We start from the raw sequence: 21,273 nt of genomic DNA on the forward strand, positions 1-21,273 counted from the left end.
TATTGGTGATTAAAATATAGTGCGTGTTGGTTTGGGGATTTTCGATAGGAGTACGACACCCGTGAATGGTGGAATTTGGTCTAAAATGCAGAAATTCGGGTTATTTGTGCACGTGCGAATTTAATTGGGTTGGCTGATTTGTGTGGCTATTGTGGCTTGAATAGAGACATGGAAATATTGAATTTATGCCCATGATCGTGGCTGTGATTGCGGGTCCATTGGCGGCCTTGTATGCTCGTTGGTTTGTGAATTAATTGATTGAAATGTGGACCGTTATATGTGCGCATGGGCTGAATTGAATTGGCTGGAAATTAGCCATGTTTGGGTGTTAATTGAGCATGAGAAATTGCGTGATGTGTCGCGCGTGTGGTCACGAGAATCCGTGAGGCGTGTACTTTAACGCGGGGAATTGTGCCGTCCTGAGGTGGTACTTTTACGCGGGACGTTGCCCGATATTACCGGAAGACTGCCAACCTGAGGCGTGTACTCCAACGCGGGTTGTGCTGTAGGTGGTGGATGTTGAGCCTGAGGCGGTACCATTACGCGGGCAAGATGCATAGCCTGAGGCGGTACTATAACGCGGGCTAAGAAGTGTTGTGAAAATGAGATGGTCATGTGGACCGTGAATTGACAGTGGACCTGAGGCGGTACTGTTACGCGGGTCGCTGGCAAGTGGAATGAAAATAGTGTGATGAGGCATGAACAAGTGTGTGAAATGTGGAAATGAAATACCGAGTGTGGAAATGACACATGTTCGACTTTGTCTGCGGGCATGAGAATTAATTTGAAATGTGCATGTGGTTGGAATTTCTGTTATTGTGGCTAACGTGCAGGTTGCACGTATTAAAAGCCCAGGTAAATGCAATTGTGTGCCTGTGATGTGCTTATTGAGTGTTATGGTGTTTGAACTTGTCTGGAGGTACGTGTTAGCCTAGGTAGGGTTTAGAGTGTTACTTGCTAAGACATGTCTCATGGTTGTTTTAACCAAACGATTTCAGAATCCCGGTCTGAGCCATGAATCTACCACCGCCGCCGTCTCAGCGTTTTGGTATTCCGATGCACACCGACCATAATGTTGTAGAGTACCCGATTGAGATCGAGGCTGATTCGGAGTTCTCAGAGGAGCAGGTGGCTAAGAGGGATTCAGACTCGAGTTCTGGAGAGTCGGACTCGGAGTGGACGCCATCTAGAGGGCGTAGGGGCTAGTTTAGGGGTTGAGTAAAGGATTTTGAAGTGTCCCATATTTGGAGTAGGGTATACCCAGGCTATTAATCTTTTTGATATCGGTGGTGTATAGTTTAGAAGTTTGGTGTGCATGTATATTATGTGGATTGTATATGGCGGATATTGTATAAGTCTGAATCAGTAATGGATGTTTATTCTCCCTTTTACCCGTAGTTAATATTGTCCGGGTGTTTGTGGCTTTCGCTGGTGCTTTATATCTAATGTGTGGGGTCGGCGACTTCCTGGGACGTCGCGATATTCAACCAAAGAGGGATACCACGAGCTCGATGGGGTTCGGGGCGTGACAAAAGGAGATTATCAAAATGGCTTCGGGAAGAGTTTGTTTGTTCATCGGCGTTCTTTGCCTCATCGCTCTTTGCTTCACAGGTATTGTTTAGCTTCTGTTTCTTCTCTATTGAGTTCGTTTCTCTTTTGGTTAAGACCACGCTTGAGACTGGAAAGCTGGAAAGACGCATTTATCTATTCGATCAAATTAAGGAAACACCATGTCCATATAATTTATATTATGCCTTATGTTGATTGCTGAAATTTCTTGAATTCTGGTGCATCTCAGAAAAATCAGTTGCGGAAGAATCGACTTGGAAATTGGACGTAGGGCCGTGTTCGGATTACCCGGACTGCAATGGGTATTGCAAAAAAAATTATGGGCTTAGCATTACAGGGGTTTGCAAGATAAATGGAGCCGGACTTAATCGTTGTTATTGCTCATTTACTTATATGAAATTACATAACTTTGAGCCATGACAATGTGTTTGTTATCATGGTTTTGATTGTTATGAATAAAACTCGGCCTTCCGTGCAACTTTTCAAAATGAATGATGGGTATTTGGTGAAAGTTCAGTAATCTCCTCTCATGTCTACCCTCTTCTGTTTAAACTTGCTTTAATGAAAATATTACTCAATTTTTAGTATCTTGCTTTCATAAGTTATGTTCGCATTTTCAGGTATAAAGTTTTTGAACAGCCAACGAGACTGTAATGTGAACCGAATTGTCGCCTTTGTAATGGTCAACGTTAAGTTATCACCAAATCCCATTTTTTTTATTATATCAAAGATATTTTACTTGGTGCACGAGTTGTAAAAAAAGAAAATTGATTTCATGAGCTATCTTAACCATTTGATGAGCCCGCTTGTTTGACCATGGTTGGAACATTATTCTTTCTAATAATATTCATATGATTCTTGCATAATTCGTCATCACCATGGAACATCACGTAATAACACATCATGCTATTATTTCTAGAATTAGATAAGAGAAAAGAACGATGACAAACAGCATGATCTGCAAAAGAATGGTGGTGAAGACATCATCAGACATCTAGAGATAGGATTGGTTTATACCTAGAGTCCACACCAACTTGGTCGACGACATTCTAGTATCTGGGAAATTAATTCCTTCATTTAATCCGCCAAAGGAGGCCATTAGGAATATAATCATAAGATATTCACCAACTAAACCTAATATGTTATTGCTAATTTTGCTTCACATTACAAAGATATATTACATATATAGTTTCATTCTTTTAGAAAGTCAAATTTATCGACTTATGTTAAAAAGTCCAACTCAAAAGCATAAACTAGTAGGTGGAGGGAGACCGCATGTATATAAATAGCATATAATGTAAACATTAACGTAATATTTTTTATGCGGAAAAATTCTGAAATTCAGAATATTGTTTTTCATGATTTTTCACAATAAGAGGGATGTTTCAATCGAGAAATAGAGGATGAAGACATAACTTTATCCATAGCAATGCCCTTTGAAGATAATTGTTGCAGAAAAAAAAATGGAAGAAAAGAAAGAATATGATTTTTTCCCCCCTAACCCACTTTTCTCGTAACGTATCTTATGTGAGGATAAAATACAAAGTTCGTTCTTCTTGGATGGAGAGAGGACTAGACTCTTTTTATATAAGCTATCAATTGGTGCCTTCCATTAAAGCACATCCTATTTCATAAGAGTCGCACCTTTTCGGAGAAACTGTAACTTCTCAATAGAGTTGCACCTTTTTATCTTTTTCAAAACCAATACGTTTTAGCACTTAAATAATTATTAACTCATTAATTAATAATATCATGTGGGTCACAATTATTCTTACATATAAAACCTATTGTCTAGCAATGTGGGAAATTTCAACACCACTCTCACATGCAAGTCGGATAATGAGTGGCACATGTAATTTGATTAATAACGGTGGACACGCATGCAAAAGGGTTAACACCTTGCTCTAAGACCTTGATGTGTTTTCATGAAGAGTACATTGGTCTATTGATTGACTTTATTAGATGACTATATAAAATAATCAAATCAGATACGATTAATAGATACATGCACAATCAAAGGGAGATATGGAAATTTCCTACATATATTCACGATCACGAGACATATGAGAAATATCGTACATATTCTAAATATCTCGAATGTCCCCTCAAACTCAAGATGACATAGCACCAAAGTTACTTGAATTTGGACAAAAGATCTAGACAAACACCTGGTGGTTTGCCGGCTGAAGTTGACATGGTTGCTTATATGCTTGTTGTATGTTTTCGTGGCTATTGTGCAACCTACCTGGTGGAGGCTGTAGTTGCGCTACTTAAAAAGAGAAAGATGCAAGATGCGATGTGTGCTCAGGGTGAGAAGTCAGAGGTGCACCGCATGTATATAAAAAGTAAATAAGATACATTGTGCAGCGACGTGGGACATTACAATATCATGGAATCTGAAATAGGAAATCCAATTCTTCCTTTTGTACGTATTTGATGACTGAGAATTTATTTTATGTAGAAGGTGCCTAGTTTGGAGCAGATTTCGCGATTTCTTCTACCGACGAATAGGAAAATAGCACACATGTTGGGCATGAGCTTGTTAAGCGCGTAGAGAAATAGAAAGAAGTAAAATATGAGAATTTGTTCATTCTAGAATTATGAATTCAAATTCTATAAATTGGGAAGATTTGGTTATAGAAAGCATAAGAGATTTCATAAATCAACTTCTAACTATCTTATTAAATTTTAAATAACGAATTTATTGATTAGTTAGGCATACATCACAACATTTCATCCCACAAATGTACATCAATTTCATTAAAACTTTTAATAGAAAATTCAAGATTAAAACCCTCTTTTGAATTTTCTTTTCATGCGGTAAAGATGGTTGAATTGAAAATTTCATTTTTAAGTAAGATCCCGAATGGAATTAGGTCATAAGAGAATTAGGTCTGGACGGACAGTCAAAAATAGGGTCAACAACGCGGGACACCCCTCCTCGATTTTAACACGACCTTTATCCAACTTATCATTCGGCAGTTGTTATGATCTTTTTCACTTTTTTTCCTCCTATTTCTTTTGGATTGTCCATTGGATCAATCTCTCAAGTGTTTGGGATGTCCTAATCTTTCTTTCAACAAAATAAAAATCTTCAGGGTATTCGACACTTTGTGTATCGAATTAGAGAGAGTGATGTGGTACAAATATCGGTGGAAATGCACCCAGATCAATTGAGTGTCTAGTATTGTCATCTTTCCTTCGACAATTTTCATTGTCGTCTTGACACTAGCGCATGACACAAGACAATGATGCACATCACTCGCTACTTGGAGCACCACTTCTTTCTTTGTAAAATTAAATATTTCTGCCAAATAAATAGAAGTCCGTGATTGCGAAAGTATTCTCAATCTATAATCAGTGAGTAATTTATGGACGGAGGAATGTATCCAATATGATTGGAAACATTGTGTAATGCACAATGTATTTGAATTGTAAAAAACTTCCTATATATGGTTTAATGCCAAGGCGTTGGACCAATATGGGCCTTGTGGTTCATATTGATAGCAGCTCCAAGGCTGCTACCATCCCGGAAAGCATTTTCCAAAAGGCTATTGGGATAGGGATGTCGCTAATGAATATTTCAAGAGTACTTTTCAGAAAATTAATTAAGAAAATATTATAATTTTTCTTACATTAACCATTTTTTACAGCAGTGTTTTGAAAATTTGAAGTCATCCTCATATGTATGCTTGAGCAATTGTTGATAAGGGCCTTCTTATAGTGCAAATGAAAGAACCACAAGTAATTGGAATTGGTCAATTATTTTTTAAGGATAAAATACCCTATGAGTACATGATCATTAAAACTAGCTCAGTCTAGCTTTTGTCATTCTACTGTTCAAGTCCAAACTAAAGCTAATCAGATGTCAAATAATAATAATGGAAAATTTCAAATAAAGACGTTAAGTGAATCTTGTCTCAAATAAGAGTCTAAAGTGAATCTTATCTCAAATAAAAGCCTGAAGTGGCCATATTAGTCTCAATTAAGGATTAAGCTCATATTAGCTTGCTGAGGCACACGCTTACAATTTATGTGCATTTTTTTATATATATACTAAATATTATATAACTTTCACTGTCATGCTATGGCTTTTAAAACATTGGTAGGATCCACTAGGACTATGATCTTCAATGGTTTGGAATCAGCTTAATAAGTATACAACACTCATATAATAATTTCTCATCTATTCCACATCAAAACTAACGACAAGTCCTGACATGACAGAAGAACCGGACTCAAGCACTACATCTTTTTATTGAGAGAAACCCGAAAGAAATAGATTTTTACTGGAAACCAACATGAATTGAAGACAGCTTCAGCCATTTTGAATAATAAATACTATGTAATCGTAGTCAAACATTTTCAAAATGGTGCGACATGAGACGAGGAATCCACACGGAAAGCCAAATTACAAGTCCACCCGTATATTGGAGCAAAGCAAGGCCGCTTTGCAACTTCGGCAAAACAAACACGAGCGACTTGAGAACAAACCAAACTTGAAAACTTACTTCTCGGAGGTCTTACTAGTATATGTTTAGAATGAAGATGCATTTCCTAAACAATCTTTCCTTATTTCTTTTTTAAAAAGCTTATTCTCACGGGATCTTATCAATGGATTTTACGAAACAAGAAAATGAAGAATTTTGGGGAATGTGTATAAAATGCAATATCCCATAAAAATTATATGGTTTAAGGGCGGTAACCTTTTGTTTGATCATAGACTGTAGGGTCGCTCTTTTTTCACTTCTCATTTGGCTTAGACACTTTATTTTCTTGTGTTTTGACCATACTATCCCTTGTGGAGCTCACCACTTCTAGTATAACTCTACAAAAGTGATCGATTTTTTTTTTATTATTTGATCAACTTTTTTTATTTTGCTTCTTATTTTTTCCCCGTGGGTCCCACTTTCCTTTTTTTTTTCTTTGTTTCTTTCCACGCCTTTGACGTCTCAGCTCTTGCAAAAAGGGTCTCTTTGTTTTCTTTCTTGCACGTCATTCTCTTCTTTCTACGCCTTCCACTCATTCTTCTTCTTCTTCTTCCCCAAACCTGTCATCCTCTATTTTCTATCTATGAAGTCAACCCCATCGTCCTCCACACTTTCACTAGCAAGGGCATTGGGCTCACCAGTTACCTCCCGTACGAGCCTTTTTTCTCCGCCACACGTAGGTGGCGAAATAGTAGACCACATTGTTGTGGATTTTGTACTGCAGGCCACATTTATTCTTAAAGCAAAATACACGCACTATGGAAGGAATAGTCAGGTTTACCTATGACTGTAGCCTAATTTTAGGTACAAGAGGCATCCTTTAGCCTCCACTCTAGATTTAAACCCAACATTTACAATCTTGATAAATCAAAAGAATTTGGCCTCCATTTGATGACAATGGATTACTCAATTCCCCTTGAGATCAAATAACGCGATTAAGCATATCATGCATCATTATTTCCAACAAGTCAATAATGAGAAGCAACGACATTAGCCCAAAAAAATTAATGATGAACTTATGAAAATCATAGTAAAAAAAGTAAACCTAGAGAGAGAAAAATTCTATAGGACGTGAGTATGCTATAGACTACAAATCAACTGCACAATTAATGCGCAAACACTGTTTTGATGCATATTATGCTCTAAACACAAGATTGAAACACAAGATCAAGCTTATGTTATGACCCAAAACTCAAATTCACTTTTAACAAAAGCTATCAAGAAGCACTCAATAGCGACCAAAATGAGAATGATTTGACACCAAGAAAAGTAAAAAGGAAAAAAAAAAAAGCTTTCACCAGAAAGGTACCTGATACGGATTGTTGAAATCTTTTGGGAATTACTGATGCAGGAGAGATTTGTGGCAGAAGACGAAGAAAAAGGAGTGGGAGGCATAAAAAGAAGAGAATGGCTAACGAAAGAGAAATCACAGAAACAATTTGTAAGAGCGGAGAATTGCGAGGTATGGAAAGAAAGAAGGAAGAGGAAAGTGGGACTCACAAGGCGCAAAAAAAAGAAGAAACGAAATAAAAGAGTTGACCAAATAATAAAAAAACGATCACTTTTGTGGAGTATTACCAAAAGTGGCATGTCTCACAAGGGATAGCATGGTCAAAACACAAAAAAAATAGAGTGTCTAAGCGAAAGGAGAAGTGGAAAAAGAGCCGCCCTAGTTTGTATCAACTCATTATTCAATTCCTCAATCTGTATATTGTCTCAAACAGTGAGATCGTCGCTCGGTTTATAATGCCTCTCATGGTCCTCGTGTATTCCCATTTGGTTTGTGAAGCCTTGGTGTCTCAATAAGTAGATCGCTGTCTGCCACAAAGGTCAAAGGCTTCATTATTGACAAAGGAAAGCGAGGTTGAGAAGTCTTTCATCCGAGAGATAGGTCTTCCTATTGAATTCTTTGCGTATTAATTTTAAAAACTTTCCAAATGGCATAAAAACTTAGCCAAACGGACGCAATTTATTTAAATAATTATATGGGTTCCAAGAATTATCTGTCAGGATATTGTAAATACATTTTGCCATAAAAAATGGAATCGGGAGATTCTATACGGTGATTGATATCCATACAAAAATGGACTCTAGAGATTCGTGCATCAATTTTCATATATGTAGGATTGCTGTTATGTTGGCTCTCGCGTTGCTTATATATAGGTTGGGATTCTGCGTAATTTTCCACAACCAATCCTACCATCAAAACATAAAAGAGAAGTAAGAAAAGGAGATCATCAAAATGGCTTCGGGTAGAGTTTGTTTGTTCATTGGCGTTCTTTGCCTCATCGCTCTTTGCTTCGCGGGTATTGTTTAGCTTCTGTTTCTTCTCTATCGAGTTCATTTCTCTTTTGGTTTAGACCACGCTTGAGAATGGAAAGCACGAAGGACAGATTTATCTGTTTCATCAATTTAAAGAAACAGGATGTCCATATAATTTATATTATGTATTATGTTGTTTAATGAAATTTCTTGAATTCTGGTGCATCTCAGAAACATCAGTCGCGGAAGGATCTCCTTGGACATTGGACGTAGGGCCGTGTTCAAAATACCCGGACTGCAACGGGTATTGCAAAAAAACTTATGGGCTTAGCATTACAGGGTTTTGCAAGATAAATAAAGCCGGACTCAATCGTTGTTATTGCTCGTTTACTTAGATGAAATTACATAACTTTGAGCCACGACAAAATGTTTGTTATCATGGTTTTGATTGCTATGAATAAAACTGCCGTCTTCCGTACAACTTTTCTCAATGAATGATGGGTATTTGGTGACAATTCAGCAATCTCCTCTCATGTCTACCCTCCTCTGTTTATAATTCTTATATATTTTCCTTCAGTAGATTGATGGACATTATACACTTTTTTAGTCGGATGGAGATCACATGATTTGCAAGATCAAGATGTGTACTTGAATTTACCAATATGCGATCTATAGCTGTATATAAAGAGTATACAACACACATTGTGAAGCGATGTGAGACATTACAATATCATGGAATTTGAAATAGAAAATCTAATTCTTCCTTTTGCACGTATGTCAAGGCTGAGAAATTTATTTTATGTAGAAGGTGCCTGGTTTTGACAAGATTTTGAGATTTCTTCTACCGACGATTAGGAAAATAGTACTCTTGTTGGGCATGAGAAACTTCGTCAAAAGCTTGTTAAAAGTGTAGAGAAACAGGAAGATGTAAATTAAGTGTATTTGTTCATTGTAAACTAAGAATTCAAGTTCTATAAATTGGGAAGATTTGGTTATAGATCGCATAAGAGATGTCATAAATCAACTTCTAAGTATCTTATTAAATTTTAATTATGAATTTGTTGATTAGTTAGGGATACATCACAGAATTTCATCCCACAAATGTACATCAATTCATGAAAACTTTTAACAGAAAATTCAAGTTTAAAACCCTCTTTTGAACTTTCTTTTCATTCTGTAAAGATAGTCGAATTGAAAATTTCACTTTTAAGTAAGATCCGGAATGGAATTAGGTCATAAGAGAATTTGGTCTAGACGGGCAATCAAAAATAGGGTCATCATTCGGCATTTGTTACGATCTTTTTCACTTTTGGATTAATAACACAAAAAACCCCAATTTGATATACTTATAACAAATTTACGCCAAGCTAATTTTTTGACCACAAAAAAGTTCAAACTGGTACACCCATAACAATTTTACCTTCCGTCGGTTTCCGTTAAATTTTACCTTCAATTTTTTGTGATGGATGACACGTGATCGTTTGACATAGGTGTATCGATTTGTGTTTTTTCATGATATTAATTCTTTTTAGCATAGAGTACACGTTTAGGGTTTTTGGAGGTAGAAAATTTAGTGTACACCCATAACAATTTTACCTTCCGTCGGTTTCCGTTAAATTTTACCTTCAATTTTTTGTGATGGATGACACGTGATCGTTTGACATAGGTGTATCGATTTGTGTTTTTTCATGATATTAATTCTTTTTAGCATAGGGTACATGTTTAGGGTTTTTGGAGGTAGAAAATTTAGTTTGAGGTAAATTTGTATTAAGTGTACCCGTTTGGTGTTTTCTATGGTTAAAAAATTAATTTTGGATAATTTGTCATAGAAATACCAGTTTAGGGTTTTTATGGTATTAACCCTTCACTTTTTTTCCTCCTTTTATCTTTTGGATTGTCCATTGGATCAATCTCTCAAGTGTTTGGGGATGTCCTAATCTTCCTTTCAACAAATAAATATCTTCAAGAGTATTCGACACTTTCTGAATCGAATAAGTGAGAGTGATGTGGTACAAATATTGCAGGAAACGAACCCAGATCAATTGAATGTCTATAGTATTGTCATCTTTCCTTCGACAATATTCGTTGTCGTGTTGACACTAGCGCACGACACAAGACAATGATGCACGTCACTCTGCTTGGAGCACCACACCTTTCTCTGCAAAATTAAATATTTCTGCCATATAAATAGAAGTCCGTGATTGCGAAAGTATTCTCAATCTATAATCAGTGAGTAATTTATGGACAGAGGAACATATCCAATATGATTGGAAACTTTGTGTATTGCACAATGTCTTTGAATTGTAATAAACTTCCTATACATGGTTTAATGCCTATGCATTGGACCAATTTGGGCCTTGTGGTTCAAATTGATAGCAGCTCCAAGGCTGCTACCATCCCGGAAAGCATTTTCCAAAAGGCTATTGGGATAGTAATGTCGCTAATGAATATTTCAAGAGTACTTTTCAGAAAATTAATTAAGAAAATACTATAATTTTTCTTACATTAACCATTTTTTACAACAATTTTTTGAAAATTTGAAGTCATCCTCACATGTATGCTTGAACAATTGTCGAAAAGGCTGCTTACACCTAATTTTGCCTCCTCGTTAAATCAGTGCTTAGATTGTAAGTGGGCCAAATCGATGTAAAAGAGAGACAATAAGTAAAAAAAAATTAAATAAATAAATAATTAAAATTAATTAAAAATTTAAAAAAAAGGATCAGTCAGGCCAATTTGGTCCGGCCCCCTTTTTAAATTATTTTAGCTATTTGAGCCAAATCCATTTGTTTTTTTTTTTTTCCCTTCTTTTTGGGTTTGTTCTTTTCGGCCCACTTTTGGACTATTTTTGGCTCGGCTGCCCCGGCCCAACTTGGCCTTTCTTCCAGCCTTCAGCCCACCCCTCAGCCACTCCTTCCTCTCACGCGCACGCTCAGCCGGACGGGACAAATAGGAACGACAAAAACGCTTTGCGCGAGGAGGATATCGATCGCGATTTCAGAAGGGAAGAGGCGTCGTGCAGCGTTGCAACCTGGCCACACAAGGACCATAAAGACTTGTAGCCGTTTTAGCCAAAAACGGATCTGATTCAGTCCCAAGTAGAGGACCGACTGCTTGCATATATAGAAACAGAGAAAGCACACTGATCAATGGTGCCTTTGAACTCGAAATGGAAGGCTAGGGTGGCTGGCATGGTTGAACATTGAAGGCTGTTGATGGTCGAGACAAAAACTGGGGTCAATTTTGAAAGATGGAGACGCGTCCAGAACAAAAAAAAAAGATGAAGAGAAGGAAGAACAAAAACAGAGAGTGAAACGAGGGAGTTAGAGAGGGGTTTGCGAGGAGAGCGCTCCGGTTCCTTCTTTGGAGGGTCGCTGGCAAATCTCCTCCCCCTCCTAGCAAGCCGATCACCATTGCAGAAGGTCCGTCGCCGCCGCCGCCACGTTCCGTCTTGGTGGGTCACAAACAGAGAGAGTTTCGGAGAACAGAAGAAAGAGACCGAGAGAGCTTGGCGGGAAACCCGAGAGCAAAAGGTCCCCGTCCGCCGAGAGAGGTGCCTAAGGAACCTTCGACAAGTCTCCGACCACCGCGCTTCATCCCGGTCAGCCCGGAACCAGGTGGGTTCTCTTCTCATCATCCCCTGTTTTCGGCACCACTCCCTTGCCTCTCAGGTGCCGGGCACACCGAGTCTATTCGGTGGTCGCCCGGCACCATAAAAGGGGGAAAACTACTTTTTCATCCCCAAGACGAGTTTCTAAACAGTTCTTAACAAAAAAAACAATCTCTGAATCCCACTAAAATCTACTCAGAAGCCCCTGTTTCTAGGCACATTCCATTTGCTTGTCGAAATGTTTCAGTGAAGCTCTTTGAGCTTAAGATCGAATCTGGTTTTGTGTTTGTTGGGTCGTTTTTTGGAAACTGAAACCACTTTACTGCAAAGCGTGACTATTCAAAGCTTCACCTATTAAGTCCAAGTCATAAACCATTCCGAATGTCGGCCTAAAACTCTCAATGAACCATGCCCGCCATGTGCTCGATGAAATGCCCGAGTGAAGCTTCAACTCCTTTCTTGCGAAATCGAGCTCTAAAGCTTTGTTGTTCGCGTGGTTTGCATTCATGTTCTTACAGACTCCGCGTTTGGTTGCCTTTCATGTGTTTTTGGCGGCCTGTTAACGTTGTTCGAGTCGGCCTCGTGTATGCATCCTCTCGCCGGAGACGATTGTCCGCACCGACGAAGCCTGCAATTTGAGGCCGCCCTAGTCAGTCCATTCCTCCTCGTTTTAGTGCGTGTATGCTCGTTTATTTACTGGTTTACGGTATGGGTTCGGGAGGAGAAGTCTCTAAGGTCGAGTAGGTTAGTCGGAGAGTAATTGGGGTCACCGGCGAGGAGGGGGTGTGTTTTTGCCGCCGTCGTCGGAGTGGTCCCCTAGGCGGCGGTCGGCGGTGACGGCGTAAGGCCAGCGTCGGTCGTTGGCGCTGGTGGCCCGAACCGTCGGCCGGCGGTGGGCTTTCTCGGCATGGTCTCAATGAGCTCTCGGTGAAGAACCAGAAGAAATAGAGGACGTGCGTGGGAAAAGCACGTAGGGAAAGAAGAAGAATAATAAAAAAATAGATAAAAGAAAAAAAAGGAAAATCAAAAGAAAAGAATAAAAAAATAGAAAAGGAGTGGGGAATGGGGATCCCGCGCCAGGTGTCGGGCGGATCGGGTTAGGGGTAGGGGTGAGCGGTTCTAGGTTCCGGGTAGGTTCCGCCTGGAACCTAGAACCTACCCTCGAGTACAGGTTCCTCAAATTGAGGAACTTGAAATCTACTCGTTGGAATGTGGAACCTGAAACCTACCCTGTCACAGGTTCCAGGGTTGATTCCAGCTTCCAACATGTTCTTTTTTTTTTAATTTTGTTTTGAATTAAACAAAACGAAAATAAACGCAATAGTAGATCATCTGAATGATACATACACAATGCCCTAATGTGATATTCAGGGGATATAATGCCAAGTTTGCAAATGTCTGGATAGAACTAAACTATAATTGCCCAATACCAATTGAAGGGGAAAGATAGGGTAACTACCTTACTGTCGGAAAATGCTCCAACACCAGCATCAGCATTCCCAAGTTCGTTATCTTTGGCAACTCTTAAAGAATCAGTTGGTGAGTCACGGACAGTATTTCGATCTCCCTGCAGCCTGGGCCTTCTCAATAGAAAAATTTTAAGTAAGAAATCATGAAGATGGCTGAACCACTTAACTACAGTAATAGCATGAGCTACCTGGCAAAAAGCTGTGACTAGTTCCTGTCTCAAAATACAAAATCGAGATTCAGGTTCAGTATAGTTTGCAACACGAGGAGTTACTCTCATCAAGTCAAGAAGATAGTGCCTAAATCAAAACAAAAGAAGATATTTGCATAAACACACTTGATGGCAAAAAAAGGAAAACTACAAATCCAGCAAAAACATGGACAAAAATGGTCATAAAATTCAGAAAAACATACAGGACTACAAAAATCTAGTGTGACAAAAGAAAAGTAAGCTAGCAATGTACAGCATTAACATTTATGACTAGGTAGTATAACAAATAAGCAAAAATAGTTCTTGGACCTAAAGATAAGTTATAGTAATCTTCTCAGATAGTTCACGGATGTGTCATCCTTCCATATAGGCTTGAGATGAAGGTAATGGACGTTGGATGAGCAGAGAGAGAGAAAGAGAGACCCATCCGTGCAACAGTGCTCTAATGCTTGGAGATATAGAGAAAAGGGTAAGTAAATGTATATCAGACACTTCCTTACTTACTATGCTCATATCACACTCATAACTTCCATGTATCTCTTGCCTCAATAATATGATCATATTTGACGTTTTGTTGTCTTCTACACATATAACAATTCCCAAGCCAATGCAAACCCATAGAAAGCTCCAAAGGAGTTGACTTGCTATGGGATTTCAATCTCGGCACATTACAGTAAATATTTATAGTTAGAGGTTCAGAGGCCACCAAAACACATTTATACAACTTTACGCCAAGAGCAGCATTATGGAGTCAATACAAGAGAAAGAGACGCACAGTGTTGATAGAAACCCAAAGAATTATACTGAGACAAACATACTCTTTTAGCAAAAGCCACTGAAGTAGTTGGAATTGCAGATATTAAAGACATAAACACATAGTGTCAATTATATGCAGCATCAATCAGTGATCAGATAAACCATTGTCATCAAACCTTAGGAAAGCTCACAGGCAGCAAAGAGTAAGAAAGACCACTCAAAATTATTATACCTGAACCAGCTAGAATAAAAAGACAAGAGCATCATTGTTGATTTAGATAGAGGAGAGAATGTTATACATGTGCAATCACCTTTAGCACTGGGAAATTCTTTCCATCTTTGATATAGTAGTCCCTTATCGATACCATATTTGTGCCGTTATAATCTTGACGAGTCACATACCTCCTATCTGAAAGCTACACCAACATCATATGATGATTTAAAACTTGTTGATGTGGCTTATCTAATTATAGAATGCAGAATAATCAGTCAGCCACAAGAGGAATATAATGAAAATGTCACTAGTCAGTACCAATTGTTTTCCCGGCAACGCAAGTAGAGCCTTTAGAGGTCCTAGAGCTAAGTCCCAATTGCCAATCAAGGAAAACCATGAAAAATCCAAGGAGAGACATTACCTACCAAGTGAGAATCTAAAATGTTAGATTTACAACTGCCTTTTGCACTTATCTATTACTGCCAAGTGAGAATCTACAACATTGGATTTAGTACTGCCGATTGCACTTTGTCTTCTCCTCACCAATCTTATTCAGGTGTTACTTGCAGCCACAGGGCTTCTAGAGTAAGGATTCCTCTTTCATGTTCCCTAAGTTAGCCTCAGCAAACTAGACAACTACAATTCAAATTTGCCTATAATCCCATTTTCTTCAGCTAACAAAGAGACTGCATCTGATAAAGCTTTTGCAGAACTATCATCTTCGCCTTTTTGACTATCCAGTACAAGAGATGCATGTGCGTGCGCAATCCGAACCTCAAAGAAATACATATTGGCACCTCTTCGCAAACCCAGACAGCCATGGCTTTCGAACACAATTTATGCAGTCTCGCCGTGATTTAGCAGACACAAACTAAGTGACGACCAAGAAGTTCACTTTCTCTACAATGCAATAGGGTTTCACTTTCAACCTCACAAATGACGCGTCCTCCACTTTCGCCGAGCTCCATCTTCACTTCCCTCGCCAGTGCTTCCGCGGTGACCCCGCCGGCCTCTCCTCGGACGTCAGGTTGGTCGCCCTTGGCCCCGTCCTCGCCCGCAGCGTCGGAGAGGAGGAACGACTTCAGGACGCTTCGCACCAACTTCTTGCTGTCCATGTCGCTGGCAATCTCGCGCGGCGCGTTCCAGCGAGCGAGCGAGAAGGACGGTCGGAATTGCACCTCCGAGGAGAGACGGTGGGAGCCCGCCGGAACCCTAATGGAGCGCGAGAAATGCAGAAATACTCGCAGGTGGAAGTGAAACTGAAGGGAAAGAAAGGACCAAATAATAATTGTAACCTGTTTTAGGGTTCCCGGTTCCTAAAAGGGGAACCGGGAACCGGATCCTCTCTTCATGGAATCGGGAATCGAACCAGACCCGCCAGTTCGATTTTGCGGTTCTCGGTTCTACCGGGAACCACGCTCACCCCTAGTAAGGGACCCTGTCCGGAATTATTATATTAATAAAAATATTAAAACATTAAAAAATTCAAAAAAATATATTAAAATAATAAAAAATATTAAAAATTCCAAAAAATTCGAAAATGTTTAAAAATCCAAAAAATAGTAAAAGTCTGAAAAACATTAAAAAACATTAAAAAATTCAGAAAATTTCAAAAAAAAAAATATAAAAAAACATTAAAAATCCTACAAATAAAAAAATTCAGAAAAAATTCCAAAAAAAAATCAAAAAATTGGGAAAATGCTCGGAAACCATTTTTGGGCTTAATTTCACTAGATCTTAGTGTTTAATTTCATTCTAGACTTAGTTTAAAATTTGTAAAAAATGAGAAAGACCCTTTAAAATATTTCCAAAAATTAGGATAAGCCATTAGGGCTTGACCCTAGGGCTTCTCATTGCCTTTTCTTTTCTAGAGACGATGCTAGATCGCTGGTTGTTTATTTTATTTATGATTATCTGATTGCGCACTTTTAATACATTAATTGCTATTTTCTATTTTTAGAACGGTTAGGTGGAATCTTAGCTTTTTTGATAGGTTGCCGGTATATTAGTTTGCGAACATTCAAGTTTAGGTACTGAAATGGTACTGGTTAGATCGCTAGTATAATCGAGTCCCCGAATTTTGGAATCTTTGATTTTCGCACATATCGAGACAACACTTCCGCGTCTCGATTAGAATTCCTAGCCAACCCTTGATCATAGTTAGTGGCGACTCCATTTGTATGCTTAGTTTAGACAATTCTCGTTGCATGAGGTATGAGGCTTGGGAGTACGTCGGTTCTTGAATTAATGAACTATTTGGTTTGTCTTTCAAATGAATCAATTAACGTTTATATCATTTGACAAATACCTCTTGACCAAACCCGATCGGTTCGGGGAGGTCGCGACAAAGGCCCTTCTTATATTGCAAATGAAAGAACCACAAGTAATTGCAATTGGTCAATTATTTTTTAAGGATAAAATACCCTATGAGTACATGATCATTAAAACTTGCTCAGTCTAGCTTTTGTCATTCTACTGTTCAAGTCAAAACTAAAGCTGATCAGCTATCAAATAATAATAGTCAAGCAAGTTTTGTTAAAATGCTAATGGGACATGGATTTTGTCAACCCATCCGTAATGAAAGAAAAGAATTTAAGTTTCTACTTGATCTATTCAAGTGTACTTGCTCTTTAGCTGCCTCTCACCTAGTCATGGCCAAGGGCTGATTTTGGCCTGGAACCGCCCAATCAAACCCAGGCCCGGCCCGTTGACCGGGCCCACGGCTCGGAACTGGAACCGGTCCATGGCCTACGGGCCTAGTTCCGGTTCCAACAATTTTGGAACCGGCCTGGAACCGCCTGTTCCAGTTCCAAATTATTTAAAAAAAATAATAATGAAATTTTTTAAAAAAATTCATAATTTAATTTTTTTTATAAAATAATTTGAACTCTAATTGCCATGCATTATAAGTGCATTGATCTCTAATTACACTGCTTGGCTTGGGTGTATTGAACTCTAATTACAAGGCTTAACTTGGGTTTTATACATAATGATTCTAATGCATCTTCGTTCCCATTCAATGTGGGACTCTCGGCTTGCCTTGAACACCTTCAATGTGAGACTCTTGGCTTGTCTTTATGCAAATGCCAAGAGTCCCACATTGAATGGAAATGAAAAAACCATCAAAGGGGTTGTGTATAAAACCCAAGCCAAGCCATGAGCATGTGAAGTTGTTTGCCTTTTTGTGGTTACGATCCTTTGCTCGTTAAAAATAAAGGGTTACATTGAACCGCCTAGAACCGGATTAGGCCAATGGTTTGGTTCCTGGTTCTATGATTTGCCGGTCCGGTTCCTAGTTCTAAAATTAAGGGAACGGTCTTACCGGTTCGGTTCCCGGTTCCAATCAGAACCGGACCGAACCGGGAACCAATCATCCCTACAATTTACATTTTGATTACAATTTATATTGAATAATTCATTATTTCATAATTTTATAATTCATTTTTTTTATTTCATAATTTATTTTTAAAATTTTTAAATTACGAACCGGAACCGGCCAGTTCAAAACCGGAACCGGAACCGGCTGATTCCGAACTGGAACATGAACCGGAACCGGAACCGGCCGGTTCTAAACCAGAACCACTAGCGGCGGTTCCGGTTCCGGTTCACACATGGCCACGAACCGGAACCGCCGGTTCCGAACTGTGACCATGACTACTCTCACCACTATGGGTTAAAAATCAGACTAAACCTCCTGGCTCTACCGAGTACCAGCATGTCCACTGGTTCAATTCAGATCTTGTGCCGGTTGTGATGAAAACCGATTAAGCCAGTCGAAACCATACGGGTCAGTCATGCCATTTCGTTTAAAATTGGATCCGAAGAGATTGAGTGGACTGGAGTTTCAAGCTAGAGCACGATGGAAGGTTGTTGGGCAATCATACATGTATCAGTCAGCTTGTTTCTCATTATGAGAAGATTTACGTTGTTAAAGCCATGAGACTTGAACTCGAGTCTTCTCGATGCACTTTAAAAACTCATATTAGCTTGCTGAGGCACAATCTTACAATTTATGTGCATTTTTTTATATGTAACAGTTATTGTATAACTTTAACTCTCATGGTATGGCTTTAAAACATTGGCAGGATCCACTAGGACTATCATCTTCAATGGTTTGGAATCAGCTTAATAAGTATACCACACTAATATAATAATTTCTCATCTATTCCGCAGCAAAACTCAAGGCAAGTCCTGACATGACATAAGAATAGGACTCAAACACTACATCACTTTATCAAGAGAAACCCGAAAGCAATAGATATATACTTGAGACCGACATGAATTGAATACAGCTTCAGCCATTTTGAATGATAAATACTTTTGTAATCATAGTCAAACATTTTCAACATGGTGCGACATGAGACGAGTAATCCACACGGAAAGCCAAATTGCAAGTCCACCTGTATATTGGAGCAAAAGCAAGGCTGCTTTGCAACTTAGGCATAACACACCCGAGCGAATCGAGAACAAACCAAATTTGAAAACTTACTTCTCGAAGGTCTTGATAGTATATGTTTAGAATGAAGATGCATTTTCTGGACAATCTTTCCTTATTTCTTTTGTAAAAGGCTTATTCTCACGAGATCTTATCAATGGATTTTACGAAACGAAGAAAATGAAGAATTCTGGGAATGTGTATAATATGCAATATCTCATAAAAATTATATGGTTTGAGGACTGTAACCTTATATTGGATCATAGCTTGTAGGGTCACTATTTTTCCACTTCTCATTTGACTTAGACACTCCATTTTTTTTTGTGTTTTGACCCTACTATTTCTTGTGGGGCCCATCACTTCTAGTATAAATCTACAAAAGTGATCGATTTTGTTTATTATTTGGTCAGTTTTCTTTATTTTGCTTCTTATTTTTCCCCACGGGTCCACTTTCCGTTTTCTTTCTTTCTCTCCACACTTTTGACGTTTTAGCTCTTGCAAAAAGGGTCTCTCTGTTTTCTCTCTTGTAGGTCATTTTCTTCTTTCTATGCCTCCCACATTTTCTTCTTCCCCAAACCCGTCGTCCTCTATTTTCTATCTATGATGTCAACCCCGTTGTCCTCCACACTTTCACTAGTGCGGGCATTGGGCTCACCAGTTACCTCCCCAATGAGCCATTTTTCTCCACCGAATGTAGGCAGTGAAATAGTAGACCACATTGTTGTGGATTTGGTATTGCAGGCCACATTTATTCTTAAAGAAAAAACATGCACTATAGGAGGAACGGTCAGGTTTACCTCAGGACTGTAGCCTAATTTTAGGTACAAGAGGCATCCTTTAGCTTCCACTCTAGATTTAAATCCAACATCTACAATCTTGAGAAATCAAAAGAATTTGACAACAATGGATTACTCAATTCCCCCTGAGATCAAACAACGAGATTAAGCATATCATGCATCATTATTTCCAATAAGTCAATTAATGAAAAGCAACAATATTAGCCCAAAAAAACTAATGATGAACTTATGGAAATCATAGTAAAAAAACTAAATTTGGAGGGAGCAAAAGTCTATAGGACATGAGTATGCTATAGACTACAAAGCAATTGCACAATTAATTCGCAAACACTGTTTTGATGCATGCTATGCTCTAAACAGAGGATTGAAACACAAGATCAAGCATTTCCATGACCCAAAACTCAAATTCACTTTTAACAAAAAAATCAAGAAACACTCAATAGCGACCGGAATGAGCATGATTCGAGATCAAGAAAAGTAAAAAGGAAAAAAAAAAAAAAGCTTTCGCCAGAAGGTACCTGGTGCGGATTGTTTAAATAAGCAGTTATTTTGGTGATTGCAGTTGCAGGAGATGTTGGGGAAATGTCAACGTGAATCGGAAAAAAACAATGAAGTCAGACTTTGATGCGTGATATCAATTTCTTTAAGGAATTATTTGCCCCACAACGTTGCTAATGGTTACTGGAAAAAATCCTGTAGGATGCAACAAAGTCTCAATGAGAACACCAGATAACAATTCTAGTATTTCTCCAAGGTCTCTCAAGGAAAACAATTAGAAAAGATGGCTGTATATCTCTTGGAAGAAATGAAAAATTGTTGTTCATAATGAACAAAAATGTTGAAATATTTATACATTGAACAAACACAATCTTTTGAATGTGAAGAAGTTATGTCTGAACAAACACGACTTTTCATAGGTTAAGAAGTTATGTCCAAATAGACACAATCTCCCAAAGGTTGTAAAAACGCCTAATAACCGTTAGGCAAAAAATAATAAATTTGAAATTAAATTATTAAAAAATAACCGTCACTTTATTGCGACCAGTCACACTGTTTTAATATGACAAAATAGTTATTTTATAATAATAAATTCAAAATTTAATAAATAAATAAAAATGATTATTAATTAGTGCCAAATCTCGTCCACGTGTGCACTCACATACTTTCGATGTGGGACAAGGCATCTCGTTATTTGTTTTACAAACAAACTACCAACAATCCCCCACTTTGTTTGTAAAACAAAAAATACAAAAATAAAATGGTAAAAATATACAGCTAAAATTTCTGTGAGATTGATATACATACATAAAGGTCTCTTTCGAGTTAGACCTTTATTTAGAGCAAGTATCTCAAAACTCTTATCAAAGTAACAAGTAGCTCGGCTTTAAACTTGTACTTTTAAATAATAGAATCGGACATACCGCACATATACTAAGCTCTTGTTTCAGTAAGAAGTTCTATA

General features: G+C 38.3%; 1 protein-coding gene and 1 long non-coding RNA gene across 2 annotated transcripts; one reads left to right on the top strand and one right to left on the bottom strand.

The window, feature by feature from the left end:
• Positions 1 to 8,254: 8,254 nt before the first annotated feature.
• Positions 8,255 to 8,816, top strand: LOC130135187 (uncharacterized). Its single transcript, XR_008814664.1, has 2 exons — positions 8,255 to 8,365; positions 8,553 to 8,816. It is a non-coding gene; the product is annotated as an uncharacterized LOC130135187 (long non-coding RNA).
• A 4,940-nt stretch (positions 8,817 to 13,756) lies between these two features.
• LOC115677934 (RNA polymerase II transcriptional coactivator KELP-like) lies at positions 13,757 to 15,812 on the bottom strand. The gene is made up of 2 exons (XM_030601176.2): positions 15,509 to 15,812; positions 13,757 to 14,781 (listed from the first exon to the last, which is right to left on the bottom strand). Exons 1-2 carry the CDS (start codon positions 15,692 to 15,694, stop codon positions 14,659 to 14,661), a joined length of 309 nt encoding a protein of 102 aa, XP_030457036.1. The 5' UTR covers positions 15,695 to 15,812; the 3' UTR covers positions 13,757 to 14,658.
• Positions 15,813 to 21,273: the final 5,461 nt, after the last annotated feature.

The sequence above is a fragment of the Syzygium oleosum genome, unplaced genomic scaffold, assembly GCF_021117445.2.
Source record: "Syzygium oleosum isolate NSW1041296 unplaced genomic scaffold, Sole_v2.1 Sole_v2.29, whole genome shotgun sequence".
NCBI lineage: Eukaryota > Viridiplantae > Streptophyta > Magnoliopsida > Myrtales > Myrtaceae > Syzygium > Syzygium oleosum.